Source organism: Artemia sp. Qi Xiang Cuo, chromosome 15 (assembly GCF_049724085.1).
Source record: "Artemia sp. Qi Xiang Cuo chromosome 15, ASM4972408v1, whole genome shotgun sequence".
Classification (NCBI taxonomy): Eukaryota; Metazoa; Arthropoda; class Branchiopoda; order Anostraca; family Artemiidae; genus Artemia; species Artemia sp. Qi Xiang Cuo.
The window spans coordinates 27437941-27455526 of NC_142808.1; the positions used below are offsets into that span (position 1 = coordinate 27437941).

At 37.6% G+C, this 17586-nt stretch overlaps 1 protein-coding gene across 2 annotated transcripts in view; it reads left to right on the forward strand.

Annotated features, from left to right (window-relative positions):
* Nucleotides 1-17586, forward strand: part of LOC148943511 (uncharacterized) — a 193781-nt gene that overhangs the window by 24547 nt on the left and 151648 nt on the right. For both annotated transcript variants that reach the window (XM_089101355.1, XM_089101356.1), the window contains exons 3-5: nt 3882-4089; nt 7794-7941; nt 8522-8771. In XM_089101355.1, the coding sequence (XP_088957481.1) occupies nt 3882-4089; nt 7794-7941; nt 8522-8771 (606 nt within the window). The remainder of the gene's footprint in view (nt 1-3881; nt 4090-7793; nt 7942-8521; nt 8772-17586) is intronic.

Consider the following 17586-nt stretch of genomic DNA (forward strand, 5'->3'; position numbering starts at 1 on the left):
TTAGGAACGTTTGTTTTTCTGTGAGCAAAAAGTTGTTTTTACTAGACTTACTTCGCCTAAAAAAGCCATAATGAAGACAGGGCTTTATAAAGCGCCTACTGACTAGCAAAAACTGGAACGCTACTGCAAAAATAGAGAGCTGTTTAAGGGTTCATTTAAAAGATTATATTTATACCTAATCACTTTTTTAAGAAATGTGATTTCATAGCACATTCCCACAAAGTACACTTTCGGTTGTTTCCCCCATTTTTTTTTTTTTTTTCAAATGAAAAAAAGTACCTTTTCCAATGAAGTGACCAAAAAAAGGTGTTTTGAAAACCTAGGCAGGAGCAAAAAAATAAAGGGGCAAGGAAATCCCTTCCCTTCAATTACCATCGTTAGAACTAGCAAAGAGGCTTCATCGCAGAGTGAAGTTTGAAGGTTCACTTCAAAACTGTTGATCATTCAATATTAATTTTTGGTAAAATTTTAGTTGAAAAGTTTTTAGTTTTAGTTAATTTGTTTTCGCAATAATCTTTTACTTTTAATACTTGTTTGCGATTCATGAAACTTACCAAGAGGGTTTGGAGGGGGAGTATAGACGAGGGGCATTTATAAACCTCCAGTTACAGGCTTTGGACCATGATTGTTGCAATGGTGCCATTTTATGCTTCAAAACTCTTCCACTTAAGAAGTGGCACCAAAAGTGCCTTTTTAGGGCTGTATGGCACTTATGGATGATAAAATTGATAAAACGCACGTAGATGGCATTCGCAGATGGCAGAATTTACATAAACCACGTACATATGAGAAATAGCTTCTGAATGAGCTCTTAAACATCTCTCTATGATGTTCTAGTAACCCGCTAGGCCTGGAAAAAAGAAGAAAAGAAAGACCGTTTTAACCTTTTTTACCTTTAGTTACAATGGGCTGTGGTTCGCTCTTTACTAGGTTGCAGCTAATGCTACAACCATGACAAAGAGTTCATTGTAAAATCTCCCCAGAAACTAGTTAACGTTAAATCTGTGAAGTCTACCAGATGGTAGAATTTGTAAAAACCTAGTAAATATAAGTAATAGTTTTTAATTGAGCCACTAAACATCTATTTACGATGGTGTTGTAGCCTGCTAATGTTTCAGTAGCTTACTGATGACGAAATGATTTATGAAACTTACTAAGGGGGCTGGGAGGGGGAGCGTACGGGAGGTTTTTTTTTAAACCTCCATTTAAGGGTTCTGGAACATAACTATTACAGTGGTACCTGTTTTGTGCTCCAGAGCTTTTCCATTTAAGAAGCGGCACCAAAAGTGTTATTTTCGGTGCTATATCGCACTTACGAAAGGTAGAACTGATAAGAGAAAAAAAGCACATGGATATGAGCAATAGCTTTCAAATGAACCATTAAGAAGAACTCTTGAAAGTTTTACTAACCCAATAGCCCCAGCTTTCCCACTTGTGATTAGGTCTCAATAGTGTCGTTTTTAGTGCCATTTGGTACTTGCAGATGGTGGGTTTATAGGAGGAACGTAGATATGAGTAATATCTTTTCTATAAAAAATATGTCTACTATGTTCTGGTGGCCTGCTAGTGCCACCCCTTTTAGAAAAGGCACAAAAAGTGTCATTTAGTGCCATTTGGCACTTGCCCATGGCGAAATTTATAAAAACCACGTAGATATGACAAAGAGCTGTTGAATGAGCTATTAAGTATCTCTCTATGATATTCTGGTAACCCGCTAGGCCTAGAAAAAAAACAGGAGACAGATCAGTGCTACCAATTCAAAAACGTGATATGCTGATTACAATGGTACACTTTTCATTTTGATCTGACGCCAATTTCGAGGGGTTTCTGGCTTATTTCGAAATCGTCATTAATTTTTTTTTGCAATAAACTTTTACTATTAAGACCAACCGAAATAATAGTTACCATTCCTGAATCTTTGTCATATGGCGATTTTTTTTACTAGGCAGTTTTTTTTCAAAACACTTTTATAAGCTTTTGCTTACTATGGGCTGTTGTTCGCTCTTTACTAGGTTGCAGCTACCGCTGCAACCATGATACGTCAGTGGGTGAATATGACCATGTCATTATTTGACAAATTTCCAAAAGAAAAAGTATGATATATTTTGCCAGGATGGTAATGATTACTGCAGGTGAGGTACCTGCGGGAATATCAAACAGTTCGCAGTAACGAACTGTAAGTAAGGAGCGACCCGGCTCATTAGTAACCGGAACTCTAAAAAACAGAATTTTGATACCAATAGATACATCAAGAGAATAAAATTTTTATGGTGATTTCAAATATATAAGTTTCATAATCAAGTTTAGTCTTACCCATCAAAAGTTCAGCGCCTGAAAAAATTTCCTTATCAAACAGTTCGTGGTAACGAACTGTAAGTAAGGAGGACCCGGCTCAATAGTAACCGAAACTCTAAAAACCGGAATTTTGATACCCATAGATACATCAAAAGAATCAGATTTTTATGCTGATTTCAAATATATGAGTTTCGTTAAGTTTAGTTTTACCCATGAAAAGTTACACGCCTGAGAACATTTGCCTTATTTTCAAAAAAAGAGGGAAACACCCCCAAAAAGTCATCGAACTTCAATGAAAATCACATCATCGGATTTAGCGTATAAGAAAACCCCACCGCGGAAGTTTCAAGCTCCAATCTGCAAAAATGTGGAATTTTGAATTTTTTGCCAGATGAAAGATCACGGATGCGTGTTTATTTGTTTGTTTGTTTTTTTTGTTTTTTTTTATTTTCGCAGGGATGATCGTATCAATCCAGTGGTCCTAGAATATCGTAAGAGGGCTCATTTGAACGGAAATTCAAAGTTCTAGTGCCCTTTTTAAGTGACCCAAAAAATTTGAGGGCAACTTGGCCCCCTCCCACGCTCATTTTTTTCCAAAGTCACCCAATCAAAATTTTGAGATAGCAATTTTGTTCAGCATAGTCGAAAATCTAATAAATATATCTTTGAGGATGACTTAATCCCCCACAGTTCCTGCGGGAAGGGCTGCAAGTTATGAACTTTGCCCATTGTTTACATATAGTATTGGTTAATGGGAAGCATAATTCAGGAGGGATTTTTTTCTGACGAGGGGGGTGTGTTGGAGGAGGGGGTTACGGAGGAGGATCTTTCCATGGAGGATTTGTCCTTGGGGGAAGGGAAGTTTCTATGAAGGGGGCGCCGGATTTCCCAGCAATATTTAAAAAACGATCAGAAATTAAATTAATTTTTTTTTTCAACTGAAAGTAAAGGGCAACATTAAAACATAAAACAAACAGAAATTATTACGTATATGAGGGTGTTCGCCCCTAGTCAATACCTCGCCCTTTTCGCTAAAGTTGTTTTTAGTGATTTCAAAAGAGCTATATATTCTAATTAACCGGCCTTTGTGATTTAGGGGTTTGTGATTCCAGCAAAATTCGAACTTTAGCGTAAAGAGCAAGGTATCGAATAGGGGCAAACTCCCTGATATACGTAATAAAACATACACATATAGAAGTTCGTTACGTAAGTTAATTCGTAAGGTACGTAAGAACAAAATTTTGAGAAAGCCATTTAGCCAAAACAGTAAAAATAATATGCAAATTTCGTTTTAATTATTCCTGTACGGTGAGCCAAAATCAAAGCTGCATTAATTCAAAAACGTTCAGAAATTAAATAAAAAACAAGTTTTTTTAACTGAAAGTAAGGAGCGATATTAAAACTTAAAACGAACCGAAATTATTCGTTCGTTTTATATTGTTTATATTTTTCATTGTATATTGCTGCATATAGTAGCATTGGGAGGTTTTGTTTTGATTTATTGCCCAAAAAATCACTAGCTGGTAGCAAAAACATAAAAAGATGGACGTTCCTCGTCGATTTTAATCTGTAATTTACAATTTCAGCTTTGTAAATATGCACAGGAGTGGGCCGAGAAGCTCAGCCATGAAGGTCAGATGATCCATCGACCAAACTGCATATACGGGGAGAACTTGTTTAGTATATGGACTACAGAGTCAGCTCGAGTTGTAAGGGGAAAAGAGCCAGTTACTGCCTGGTATTCAGAAATAGAAAAATATAATTTTGGAGAAGAGCCAGCTGATTCATCTGCAGGTATTTTTTTTCTAGATGATATTTGTCAATACAAACATCATGTTGTTACGTCACTGCAAATGAATCCAAATTACTACCCAGGACAATTATTAATATTAAACTAATTGTACTCTAGCCAATAAAATAATTAACAATACTGTATGCTACAGAATTCAATGCACAACCCTTGCTTGATACCTTATCTGACAATATGTGTCCACCAATGTCACAGTTGCAGCGGCAGCTGTAACCTAGCAGAGAAAAAACGAGGGCCCATATGTAGTAACCAAAAAAAAAAAGAACTGAAAAACAATTTAAATGAATAAGATTACAAATAGAAGCTGAGCCAGGAATCGTAACTACGATTTCAATTAGTCGTAATTGTAAGGGTTCGATACGATAATCTACCAATGACAAGTAAAACACGTTATTGGATAGATCACTACAAATGTCAGGTTGGAAGATCCAGATGTAGCAAATTTTCTCAGGCTTCTAATCAGTATTTCTTCGTAGTAGTCTAGTAAGACAGTACACTAAATTTCAACTCTGGAATGCCCAATCCCTCCTACAATTTATTTAAAGCTTTGCCAAGCTTGCAATCCATTTTAAAACTTACCTCTTTACCGGTCCGAAATACGTAAACACATCCTATTGTTGGATATTATACTCCTAAAAATACTTACAGAGATTTAGGATGGTAAATGATTAAGCTTCTTAACACCCATCTTTTTTCTGTGCCAAAATTTAAAATAGGAGGAGAAGGGAAAAATTAAAAACAAAATTGGTGCCAAAACTGCCCGAATCCACATTCAATACAAATATTTTATTACTGAAGTAAAGAGCGAATTGTAAACTTTAACAAATACAAATTATTGCCACAGACTCGAAGTATATACAATATAACGAAAAAAATTGACACATGATGTTTCCCAGTTTCTATAGAATTCTAAAAACTAGCACTTTACTGAAAACACAAAACCGACCCCAAAACAACAAGATACCCACTAATGAGCAGAAAATTCTGTAAGTACCTCAGCAGAAAATAAAATACAAGTTCACAAGCTTCCCTTGCCGCTTTTATCGCCCATGATATAAATCAGTTTTAGTATACAGTGTTCTCTAAGAAGCTCAAACAAGCTCAGTTTTCAGTAAAGTGCTACTTTTAAAATTCTTCAGGTACTGGAATATATCACGAGTCAGCTAAAATTAACTAGTTTTGAATTTTTTTAGCTAGTTTTGCAAATATATTTTGAGTGATCTGTAAAACAATACTTTTTGTTTGTTTTAAGCTTCATTTTCGCTCCTTACCTACGAGAGAAAACTTGTTTCCTTTTTTCTAATCACTTTTTGCTCTCTAATATACACACTACACCTAAGAAAATATCTTCCTTTACCTTATGCGATGAAACTAAAGAAGTCAGTATTACTTTTGGTAATATAGGACATTAAATTTAGGTTTTACTACCTACCATGAATATTGTGAGACAACCTTTGTTGCAAATTCCATCCTTTCACTCCAAAAATAGCACCTAAAATTGTAATTTTGGGTGCCTTTTGGCACTTTACAATAGAGTTATGAAGAGTTTATAAGAGGCGCGTGGATTTAGGCAGTGGACTAAAATGAACCATTAAATAACTATTTATGATCTTGCGGTAGCCTGTTAGCCCCAGAAAAAAATATTATAAGTAAATAAGGGGATATATCCTTAACAATTCAAAAAAGTATCTTCCCTCGTTTATCAGCATAGGATGGCTCAAAACTCCTAATTCATTGTTTTAGACCGTTAAAAATTAATTACTATTTTGGGCTCCTTGGCATTATGATCCTCTTTGGACAAAATTTGATTTTTGCGCAAAATGGCAAAAAGCACCGCTTTGGCCCGTTTAGACAAGTGTTTTAAGGGGGGAATGGCAAAAAAAATCCAGTTTACCGAAGCATATAATCGTTTCTAATTTAAAAAGAGTACTAGATATTGAAATTCCCGTTCAACTGAGCCCTCTCTCGACATTTTATGACAACTGGTTGAATGTGATTTTATTTTAGTCTTTTGCTCCTTAAATTCGGCCCATTTTTTCTTTACTTAAATTATGCCTTTTACATTTAAAATTAATTGCCTAAACCGAGCCATAATTTAGATTAACTGGCTGTTTCCGAACTAGATACCAGCAAAGGAGTTGCTACTGACAAGGAGTTGCTACCGAATCTTACGGTTTTCATGCAATCACTAGTTGCTTCTGGCTGACAAAACCGCTGTAATTGCTTAAAATATCAAAATCGCAGCGGATATTCTGCCATTATTTTCGTATAGTTTAACTAATTTTATATTCAATTTCGTATTATTTATCCTTTTACCTTATTTAGAAATAGAGCTGGTAAAAGTACTGCACTTATCTATTGAGAACGATATTTCCCCAATTTTCTTGTCAGTTTTTTCACTTTCTTTTATTCACTTTGTCGTCTTGCCAATTTCATTCTTCTCATTTATTTAATTCAAATTGCTTCCGATAGTGAGCTAATAAAGCCGTGATATTTCATGCGCAACTCATTTCGTTTACCCATCACAAAAATATTGAGGGGTATTCATCCACTTATTCTTCCTACGTGAAACCTCTGCCCAAACACATTTGGATGACGAATAATGCTGCTTAGGCCTTACCCATCAAAAGTTCAGCGCCTGCGAAAATTTCCTTATCAAACAGTTCGTGGTAACGAACTGTAAGTAGGGAGCGACCCGGCTCAATGGTAACCGAAACTCTAAAAACGAATTTTCCATTTTTTGCCAGAAGAAAGATCACGGATGCGTGTTTATTTGTTTTTTTTCCCAGGGGTAATCGTATTGACCAAGTGGTCCTAGAATATCCTAGGAGGGCTCATTGGAACTGAAATTAAAAGTTCTACTGCCCTTTAAAAAAATGGAGGGCAACTAGGCCCCCTCCCACGCTCATTTTTTTCTCAAAGTCACCCAATTAAAATTTTGAGATAGCCATTTTGTTCAGCATAGTCGAAAATTTAATAAATATGTCTTTAGGATGACTTAATCCCCACAGTTCCCAGGGGAAGGGCTGCAAGTTATGAACTTTGCCCATTGCTTACATATTGTATTGGTTATTGGGAAGTGTACAGACAGTATTTTCAGGAAGGATTTTTTTCTGGTGGGGGGGCTGGAGAAGGGTGTTACTCGGGAGAATCTCCGTGGAGGATCTTTCTTTGGGGTAAGGGACATTTCTATGAAGGGGGTGCCAGATTTCCAAGCATTATTTAAAAAACGATCAGAAATTAAATTTTAAAAAAAAACAAGTTTTTTCAACTGAAAGTAAGAAGCAACATTAGAAATTAAAACAAACAGAAATTATTACGTATAAAAGGGGGTTCTCCCCCAAGTCAATACCTCGCTCTTTACGCTACAGTTTTTTTTTAGTGCTTTCAAAAGAGCTCTTTACGCAAAATTTTGACTCTGTCTCACAACTTTATTTTTTTAAACAATAAAAAACTTTAGCTTAAAGAGCGAGGCGTTGAGGAGGGGACAGCCCCTTTCATATACGGAATACTTTCTGTTCGTTTTAAGTTTTAATGTCGCTCCTTACTTTCAGTTTAAAAAATTTTGTTTTTTTTATTTAATATTCTTCTAAGACGGGTCTAAACAGTTACACAAAAATAGAAAACTCAGTTTAGTAAAGTGAGGCGGTTTCTTAACTATTTGAACTTCATATGGTTTTCGTTTTAGGACATTTTACTCAACTAGTTTGGAAAGAAACAAAGCTCCTTGGAGTAGGCTTCTCGAAATCCGTAGAAGGAAAGTTCTTCATTGTCTGCAACTATCATCCTACCGGAAACTTTCTAGGAGAATACGAAGAAAATGTCCTACCCCCAATGTAAGTAGTAAAAACAAACCTTATCATGCTGGTGTATTAAGATGTATTACATTTTTTGTGTTTTGATGTTTCTCTCACCAACTTCGAATAGGGGAAAAATATTATATTAGTCTAGGAATAAGGGGAGAAACAAATAGGGGAAAAACCTTATATTAGTCTGTGAATAATACAGTTTATCTGTATTTAATAAGTAGTCTAGTTTGGGGATTTTACTATCCTTTCACTTGATAAGTTTTATTATAAGGAAACAATCCCAGAAGGAGATGACCTAGCCTCTGTTTCCGTCAAAGAAAAATTATAAAAATATCTTAATTTTAAACTAGATATAGGACAAGGCCGATCCTTTAATTAAACTCATCTAGATACATTCTCCTCAAATGTATATCTAGCATATCCTCTTGAAAACAAAATACGGTTTAGATCCTCATTGCCTTTAGAGCTTGAGATTTTACCAATTTTCTTAAAGAGGTATATATTTATTGCATTAAAGTTTTGGTGAGGAAAAAAAACCAATAGTATCTCTATTTATATATGGGTTGATAGATTGAACGGCTCTGCTAATCTGAAAACACTTTCCTAGACCCTCAAAGAAGAAGCCAGTTATTGCTTCGCCTAAACCAGTCACAAAACCATCAAAGAAAAGGAAGAAATCTAAGCTTGAAAATACATTAAATGAAGATAGTAATGGAGACCACCTCAAAGAAACTAAATTGGTCCTAGAAGAGCCTTACAAGTCTTTTACAACGCAAAATTTTGTCTCCGAGTGCTTAGAAGCCCATAACAAGTACAGGAGAAACCATAAAGTACAAGAAGTAGAAATTGACGAGGCGGTAAGTTCTTTTGCATCCATTCTTATGTTTTCTCTCAATGATTAATGTTTTAATGTTGCTTAATTACCTTAAACTCTAACTCGGCAGCATCATCAGTAGAGAAGGAGCAAGAATTCAGTGCCGTTAGTCGTGCTGAGGTTGGTATATTGTGGGCGGGGGCTGGAACTTCATAGGAATCGATGCCTCAGGTAGTAAGTGCCTCTGTATGACACCCACCAGTATTGTACCTAGTCTCTCTAAAGAGGGTCTCCAGTTGTTTGTGGCTATGATCATAGGCAGCGCGCTAGCGCTGCCTAAGTAAAGAACGATGTGGGCACAATGTTTTTTTTTGTCTTCAGCCGGGCACTCCGTATCGAAGGAGTTGTCGTAGAAACTTCGAAAAGGGCTCATTCGATTGGAAATTGGAGTGGCTAGTGCCCATTTTAATAGTCGAAAGTGATTGGAGGGCAGGGAGCCCCCCCCCCCACACGCCCATCATTCCCCCTATAACATCCACTCAAATTTTTGAGATATCCATTTTGTTCAGCGTAGTTTATTTCCAGATAGAAAATATGTTTTTGAGGAGGAAACTCCCCACAACCCTCGGGGAAAGGGTTTTATGTTATGCCCTGAGAGCATATTGGAAATTGAGAGTTCTAGTGCCCTTTTTAATCGTCGAAAGTTATTGGAGGGCAAATAGCCCCTCCCCATGCCCATCATTCCCCCAACCACATCCAATCAAAATTTTTGAGATAGTCATTTTGTTCAGCGTAGTTGATTTCCATATAGAAAATATGTTTTTGAGGAGGACACTCCCCCACAAGCCTCAGGGCAAGGGTTTTAAATTATTCCCTGGGGGTATCTAAGGTTTTTATAGATGGCTTTGTCGTAGAAACTTCAAAAAAGGTTCATTCGATTGGAAATTCAAAGGGCTAGTGCCCTTTTTAATAGTTGAAAGTGACTAGAGGGCAACTAGCCCCCCACGCCCATCATTCCCCCGAACACATCCGATCAAAATTTTGAGATAGCCATTTTGTTCAGCGTAGGTGATTTCACGATAGAAAATAAGTTTTTGAGGAGGACACTCCCCCATAACCCTCGGGGCAAGGGTTTTAAGTTAAACCCTGAGGGCATATAAAAACGATTTTGGCACAATGTACTATTTATTATTATTTTTTTCTTTAGAGCTGGGCACTTCAAATAGAAGGGGTTGTCATAGAAACTTCAAAAGGGGCTCATTCGATTGGAAATTGAAAGATCTAGTGCCCTTTTTAATAGTCGAAAGTGATTGGAGGGCTCAAATGGGTATCTAAAACTATCCGTATACACATTCTCTTGAAAAGTTTTAACAGATCTTCCTTTGCTCCTACAGTCTCCCTTCCTTATTTTTCCAAACTTATTTTAACTGTAAAAGAAAGCCGTGGGCCTTGGCTGTTCTACTTTTATTTTCACTACGTCCACCACCCTTGTCCATAATACTGCCCAAGTAAGTAAAGCTATTCAATTGATTAATAGTATCATTGCCGAACGTCGCCTCTTTCCCTACATTTATTCCTAGTCCAATTGAGTTAGCATTCTTGCTAACTCAAACTTTCTTTCAGTTAGCAACCTTCCTACATAAGCTACTTTCCGATCCTTTAAAACTATTTTCCTAAACTGATCCCATCAACCTTCTAACATTTTCAAATTTTGAACTATCTAGTTTCATATTCAAATGCTCCTGAAAACTTCCTGTCAATTACTCATCCTGGAGTTTAACAGCACGATAAATTCCTTGAACACAGTTACTTTCCCTAGATTTCAATGATAGATCAAGTTCGACGCTACTAGATGATGATCTAAACTTTTAACCTCAGTATTAACATTTCTATATACCCTGGAGTCTTGTATCGATCCTGCCAATCTTCGATTATTTAATAATATAATTAATAAGGTTTGACCGTATTACCATCATTTGTGTGTTAATTCGTGGATATTTTATGACCGGAATAATATGGGACATAACTAAATTCTCTCACCTGCAAAATTGTAGCAGTCTATAACACTGTTATTGTCCTTTCTTATGCCAACGTAAACTAAGTGTCTATCCCTATTTCTTCCAACCTGACCTTTAAATACCCTAATAAAAACATTAGATTTATACCTGGAAACCTGTCCATTTGCTCCTGTAACTGTATAGTACAGTCAATATAAGGTTTGACCGCAAACAAATTGCAACAGAAATGATTTTTACACCATCTTGTAGAGAAAAAACAACTGTACAACATATAAAAAGTTGAGAAACCTAGCGGGGTGCAAAATTAGTGTTTTTTAGCGTTTTGTGTTTTATTTTTCGTTTTTCAGCCTAAATTTTCGATTTTCTCAAGGCTTAGAGTTTACTTCATGGGAAACACATTTCTGATGTAGTTTTATGTGCTGAACTCGAATATTACATCAGATTTAAGATACGGTGAACCAAAAGTGTTTCACATTCATCACCATTCACGAAGTTCGCGATTCTATTATAACATAGTCGTTTGACCACATTTCTTGAGTAGTTTTATGCGATGAACTCGAATATCACATCAGATCAAGGATATGTTCAACCGACAGTGTTTTACATTCACCACCAAAAGGTTTCTTCAAAATAATCAATCATCTCTTAATGTATTAACTGACTAAAATCACAGGTAACAAAAATCACATTGGTAAAAGGCAGGCAACTTTTCAAATGACTTGCGACATTAATCACTGGCAGTGTAGTTTGAAACTTCGTTGTCGAGATCGTCGATTAGATCTTCTGATTTGGGAGAATTATAACATTCTGCTCCCTGACAAGTTTTGCACGCGAGAGTGCAAGACATACCGTTTCTGACACAAGTGCACCGAGCAGAGGTGCAGTTTGAACGGCAGGAACACTTAACAATCTTAAGAAGTTGGGGAGGTGCTGGGGGTAGTTCCGTCATCACAGGGTATAATGTACCATTTCGGTCCTTCCAGCCCCACTCTTGAGGATCCAATTCTAGATTACGGTCGTCATTCCAGGCGTGTACCTGAAAGTAAACTCTATAGCTGTGAAATACTGCAGAGTTGGATGTGGGAGGTAGCTGCTCTGGGTGAACAAAAGCCGTTGCTGTGACGAGCTTTCTTTCGAAGAGCTGCTTTCGAAGCTCGTTCAGATTTCCCCCCTTCTTTCCACCATATATTATAAGAAGTGCATCTTCTCCGGCTTCCTTGACTTCGATTTTTGTTGCTGCTTTCTTCATAAAGACCTTGGCAGATGCTCGAAAACTTTCGTCTTCTATCACTTTTTTCAGGGTAAGACCTTTTCTGATGTTGTGGACACGTGATGTAGAATCACACCCAAGGAATGCATAGGCAAAGAGGATCAGACCACATACTTCTTGGCCTAATCTTTTTCTCATTTCATGAACATCCCAGCACCTTCTCTCTTTATTTTTCTTTGGCTCTGGGGCGAAGTACACCTTGTTAGTGGAGACATCACAGTGGTAGCAGAGAAGGACAAGAAGATCCGTATCTTCTCCAATAACGGCAGTTACCTTCTGTTTAGCTGATTCGATAGCAGCTTTTACAATACGCACGTCTGCATCACTGGGGCCTTGGACTACAAAATAGCCTTTTCGCCGGAGATGAACTGCAAGCGCACTAATGAATCCTGACTTGTTTTTCTTGTTCCCGAGAAATTCTTCTTTCTTAACTTTCAGACGCATGTCATTCGTGAAGAAAACCTCGCGACCAATCGTTCGATTACGATATGAATGGGCCATATCTTTGATGGAAGGTCCACTATCATACCCATCGAAAACAACAGTTGCACCAGGGTACTTCCGCGAAATATACAGAGAGTAGCTCTGTATGATACCCGCATACGTGTCATTTTTTATTCATGGGACTCGGTGCAATAGAGATCCGCCGTCAAGTACGTAGTGTGTCCCGTCGTTGAGCACACACGGAATTTCTTCGAGTTTGCATGCAAGTGCAATGGCCTTGGCGAATTCGGCCTTGTTCGGCACTCTCGGCATAAATGAACTGTCAAACAGAGCAGCGGGATACGAACAAAGTTCATACCGAAAGTACTCTGATTCAGGAAGTCTTGTCCTTTTGGCTAACGCAATGAAGCGTTGGAATAGCAAAGCTGAATCCAGTCACTTGCAATCTCCTCCAGCTGTTTGCTTTGTTGTTATCTGGACTGCCTGTTCCTTTCTTCGGAAGACAAAATCCTTCGCCACTTTTCCAGTCATAGCATCAAGGATTTTTAATCCGAAAGCCTTCGCACAGTCAACGTTTGCAGATTCATATGCAGTCAAACCGGTAGCAATGCTTCTAAGCTGGGTATCCCCTCCGAATGGTGAGCCATTTTCAAAGTACGTGACCATCGCCTGCGTATCCTTGAAGTCTCGTTCTTGTCTGGGGCCTGCGTTCTTCTTGTGCTGCTCACTTGTCCCATAGAGAATTTGCGTCAGATCTTCCATTAGGAGGTTAACAGCAGAGCAGGTTGGGCGTGCTAAAACCCACAGCGACCTCTGGGTTTCGGTCATGCCCGTACCCCTAGTCAGTCCGCCTGCTGTTTTCAACGAGCGCATAAGCTCTTTTTCAATAACTAGATCCGTCGACAAGCCAGCCCAATAGCGATCAGATCGTCTGACGACGTGCATTCCTTGTTGGAATGAACTATGAACAGTAGGATGGGTTTCTTCAAGCTTCACCATCTTCTGAAGGTATCTTCTGAAGGTAGTGCGGGGTCACAACTTTTAAAGGCAAAAATGGCGCAAAAAAGGTTGCTATGCCACTTACTCGAAGGGGAGAACCCCTTGTCGGCCCAAATATTAGTGAGATTCCCGCTCTCACCCCAACGGTTCCTTTATGCTAACGTGATCGGGTGGTCTATGGCCACATTTAAAGCCAAAGTTTACCGATAAGATTTTCTAATTAACCCTTTAGTCTCGGCCTAAGCTGAAAAGTAAAATAAGTACATAGAAAAATTCTTACTATATTCACAGTTACACGTATAAAAAGAACTGAACTGAAAAAGGACAAATTCTCCCAGCCCGCTAACCGCAGCACGCGGTGGGGGTTACTAGGGGTGGTAAATGAATCTTTCCAACCAGTCCCAGGGCTCCTAATATACTGGCCAATCTCCCTGACTGCGCACTTTTTCCCTCGTGGTGAATTAAACACGTACGCAGTTAAGAGGACCCAAAATGGCGTCAAAAAATAATAGGAAAATTAACATTTATTACAAAAGGAAGGAAAATAATTAAGGGGCCCAAAGAAATGAATCTGGGAGGGACATTTATCTGACAAAACTGGGACCAAGGGTTCCGACAACGAAAATCTTAGAATGTACGGAACTTTCCAAAAATATAGTATTCAGTCGATAGGGCGACGTTATTCCTGACTTCATTCGCCCCAAAGGACGAAAAAAGGGAAATATGGCCAAGAAATACGAATTTCTTGTTTGGTGATGAATGTGAAACACTAACGGTGGGACATAACTTGAATCTGATGTGATATTCGAATTCAGCACACAAAACTAGTTCAGAAACATGTCTCCCATGAAGCAAATGCTAAGCTCTAGGATAACGGAAAATTTCCGCTAAAAACAACCAAAAACAAACGGAAAACGCTAAAAAACACTTGTTTTGCACCCCACTGGGTTTCTCAACTTTTGATATGTTGTACAGTTTTTTTTTCTCTACAAGATGGTGTATGCAAAATTTATTGACTGTACTAGTATGCAAAATTTATCTGACTCACTAATATTTTCATCAGTCGATTCTGTAAGGACATATATCATTATGACTGATACCTTGCACTTTTTGGTTATAAAATGAGGAGCTAAAAGCCCTGCTCAACTGTTTCCTTATTAACATGAGCCATACTCCCTGCTTATGCAGCTCATTCTTCCTCTCTGATTAAATATTTTCTGTATCATCTAATTTCATTTGTCCTGACCCTGGAAAATGTGCTTCAAAAACTCCGTAACAAATCATGTTTAAAACGATCTGAGTTTTTCAGTCGAAATGTTAATACAATAATTTTTTTTTCTTTTAACGTTCCAAGTCTAAATTTCCATATTATTTAAGTCTTTGAAACTGTTATTGCCTCAAGAAAAGTAATGGAATCCACCAGCGCAGGTCAGGGATTAATACTTCTTCTCAAGTCCACAAGAATCGCTTAAGCGTGTTTATAACGGAGAGTGATAAATCTCTGGGACCCCCACTAGAATGGAGGCTTTGCGAAATTCGGGTTGGTCACATCAGGGTTTTTTCGAACTTGGCGATTTTCTCCTATCAACACTTTACTGAAAGAAATATAAATGTTTTTACTTTTATTACTTTAATAAATTAAATAATATTAACATTTTGATTACTAAATATCTGTATATGCATATAAAATTGACAATGCACATTCATTTGTATTTTTTCAGTAAAGTGCAAATTATGTTCTGGCCTTGGGAAGGCATAGGAGTTTTGAGCCCAACTTATGTTAATTTCTGCTCGTTTTGAATTTGACTCGGTTATTTATTGTAGTTTCTGTTCGTTTTGGGTTTCATTTATTTATCGATGCTGATTTGTGGTAGTTTCACGCTTGGTAGATTATTTGATTTTATTTTTGCTCATTTTTTGTTTAATGGAGTTCTTTACTTTTCTTTCAAAAACTTATTTTGTGGAAAAAGTTTTTTAATTAATTTCTATTCGTTTTATATTGACATTGTCTTTTAAGGGAAAAAGAAAATAATACTTTAAATCTTTTCGTTTTTTTAAGACTTTATAGTTTGGCCTGCTATTTGTATGCTGGAAAAAGAATTTCAGCAATTTTTAACAATATAACCCTTTTAAAAATCTGGACACAAATAGTAGTATTTAATTAAGTTTCATACCTCCTCTAGTTGACCTGAAATGGAAAACTTGATACCATTCGCAAAAAAATCTGTTTACTTGCTTTGATAGCTTGGATAAACTTATGATATTTTGATTTGGTTAAATTTTAAGAGCAGAAGTAGCCCCGTAAACTTGAACATAATACCCTCAGTCGTTCTTGGGATACTGCTGAGATGCATAATTGGGAATTAGCATTAACACAGTGCATTTTGACTTGATCTTAATGCAAAATTTAGTTTTTAAACATAATAGGCAAATGGGAGGGTGGGCGTGGGAGGGGGATTAGTTGCCCTCCAATCACTTTCGAGTATTAAAAAGGCCATCAGCCCTTACTATTTTAAATCGAATGAGCCCTTTTCGAAATTCCTACGAAAACTCCTTCGATACGAAATGCCTTGGTCTAAACAACAACAACAACAAAAATAATACATTATACCCACATGGATCTTTACTATAAAAACGTCAAGCCTTCCAATCACTTTCGACTATTAAAAAGGACAATAGGACTTTCGATTTCCAATCGAATGAGCCCTTTTTGAGTTTATACGACAACGCTTTCTTTGAATACCTTATATGCTCCCAGGGCATAAATTAAAACCTTTACCCTAAGGGATGCTAGGGTGTTTGTCATCCTCTAAGACCTAGTTTCCAGAACTTTCAACTACGTTAAACAAAATGGCTATCTCAAAATTTTGATTGGATGTGTTTGGGGAAATAGTGGGCGTGAGAGAAGCGTTAGTCGCTCTCCAGTCACTTTTAACTATTAAAATGGGCACTTGCCCTTTCAATTTCTACGACAACGCTTTAAATAAAAACCCCATATACTCCCAGTGTATAACTTAAAACCCTTGCCCTGAGGGCTGGGGGGAGGCTGTCATCCTCAAAGACCTAATTTCCAGAACTTTATGCTACGTTGAACAAAATGGCTATCTGAAAATTTTGATTGGATGTGTTTGGGGGAATGGTGGGCGTGAGAGAGGGGTTAGTTACCCTCCAATCACTTTCAACTATTAAAAAGGGCACGAGCCCTTTCAATTTCCAACTGAATGAGCCCCTTTTGAAGTTTTTACGACAAATCTATCTGTAAGAACCTTAAATGCCCCCAGGGCATAACTTACAACCTTTGCCCTGGGGGCTCTGGAGGGTTTTTTATCCTTAAATACATAATTCCCGGAACTTTCAAAAACTTTGAACAAAATGGCTATCTCTAAACTTTCATTGAATGTTTTTGGGAAATGGTGGGTGTAAGAGGGGGTTAATTACTCTCCACTCACTTTTGACTATTAAAAAGGGCAATTTCAATTTCCAATCAAACTGAAAAAAGCCCTCTTTAAAATTTCTACAATAACTTTCTATATAAAGCTGATATGCCCCCAGAGGGGAGGAAATGGAGGGCGAGAGAGGGGGTTGGTTGCCCTTCAATCACTTTTGACTATTAGAAAGGGCACTAGCCCTTTCAATTTCCAATTGACTGAGCTCTTTTTGAAGTTTCCACAACATCGCTTTCTATAAAAACTTTATATGCCCCCGGGGCATACCTACAACCCTTGCCCTGAGGGCTCGGGGGGGGGGGGGGTGTCATCCTTAAAGACCTAATTTCCAAAACTTTCAACCATGTTGAATAAAATGTCTATCAACAAATTTTGTTGTGTTTGGGAAAAGGTGGGCGTCAGAGGGGTGTTAGTTGCCCTCAAGTCACTTTCGACTATTAAAAAGGGCACTAGCCCTTTGAATTTCCAATCAAATAAGCCCTGTTTCAAGTTTCTACGACAACGATTTCAATAAAAACCTTATATGCCCCCAGGGCATAACTTATTACCCTTTCCCTGAAGACTGTGGGGGGAGTTTCCTGCTCAAAGGTATAATTTCCTGAACTTTAAACTGCGTGGAACAAAATGGCTATCTCAAAATTTTGATCGAATGTGTTTGAGGAAATGGTGGGCGTGGAAAGG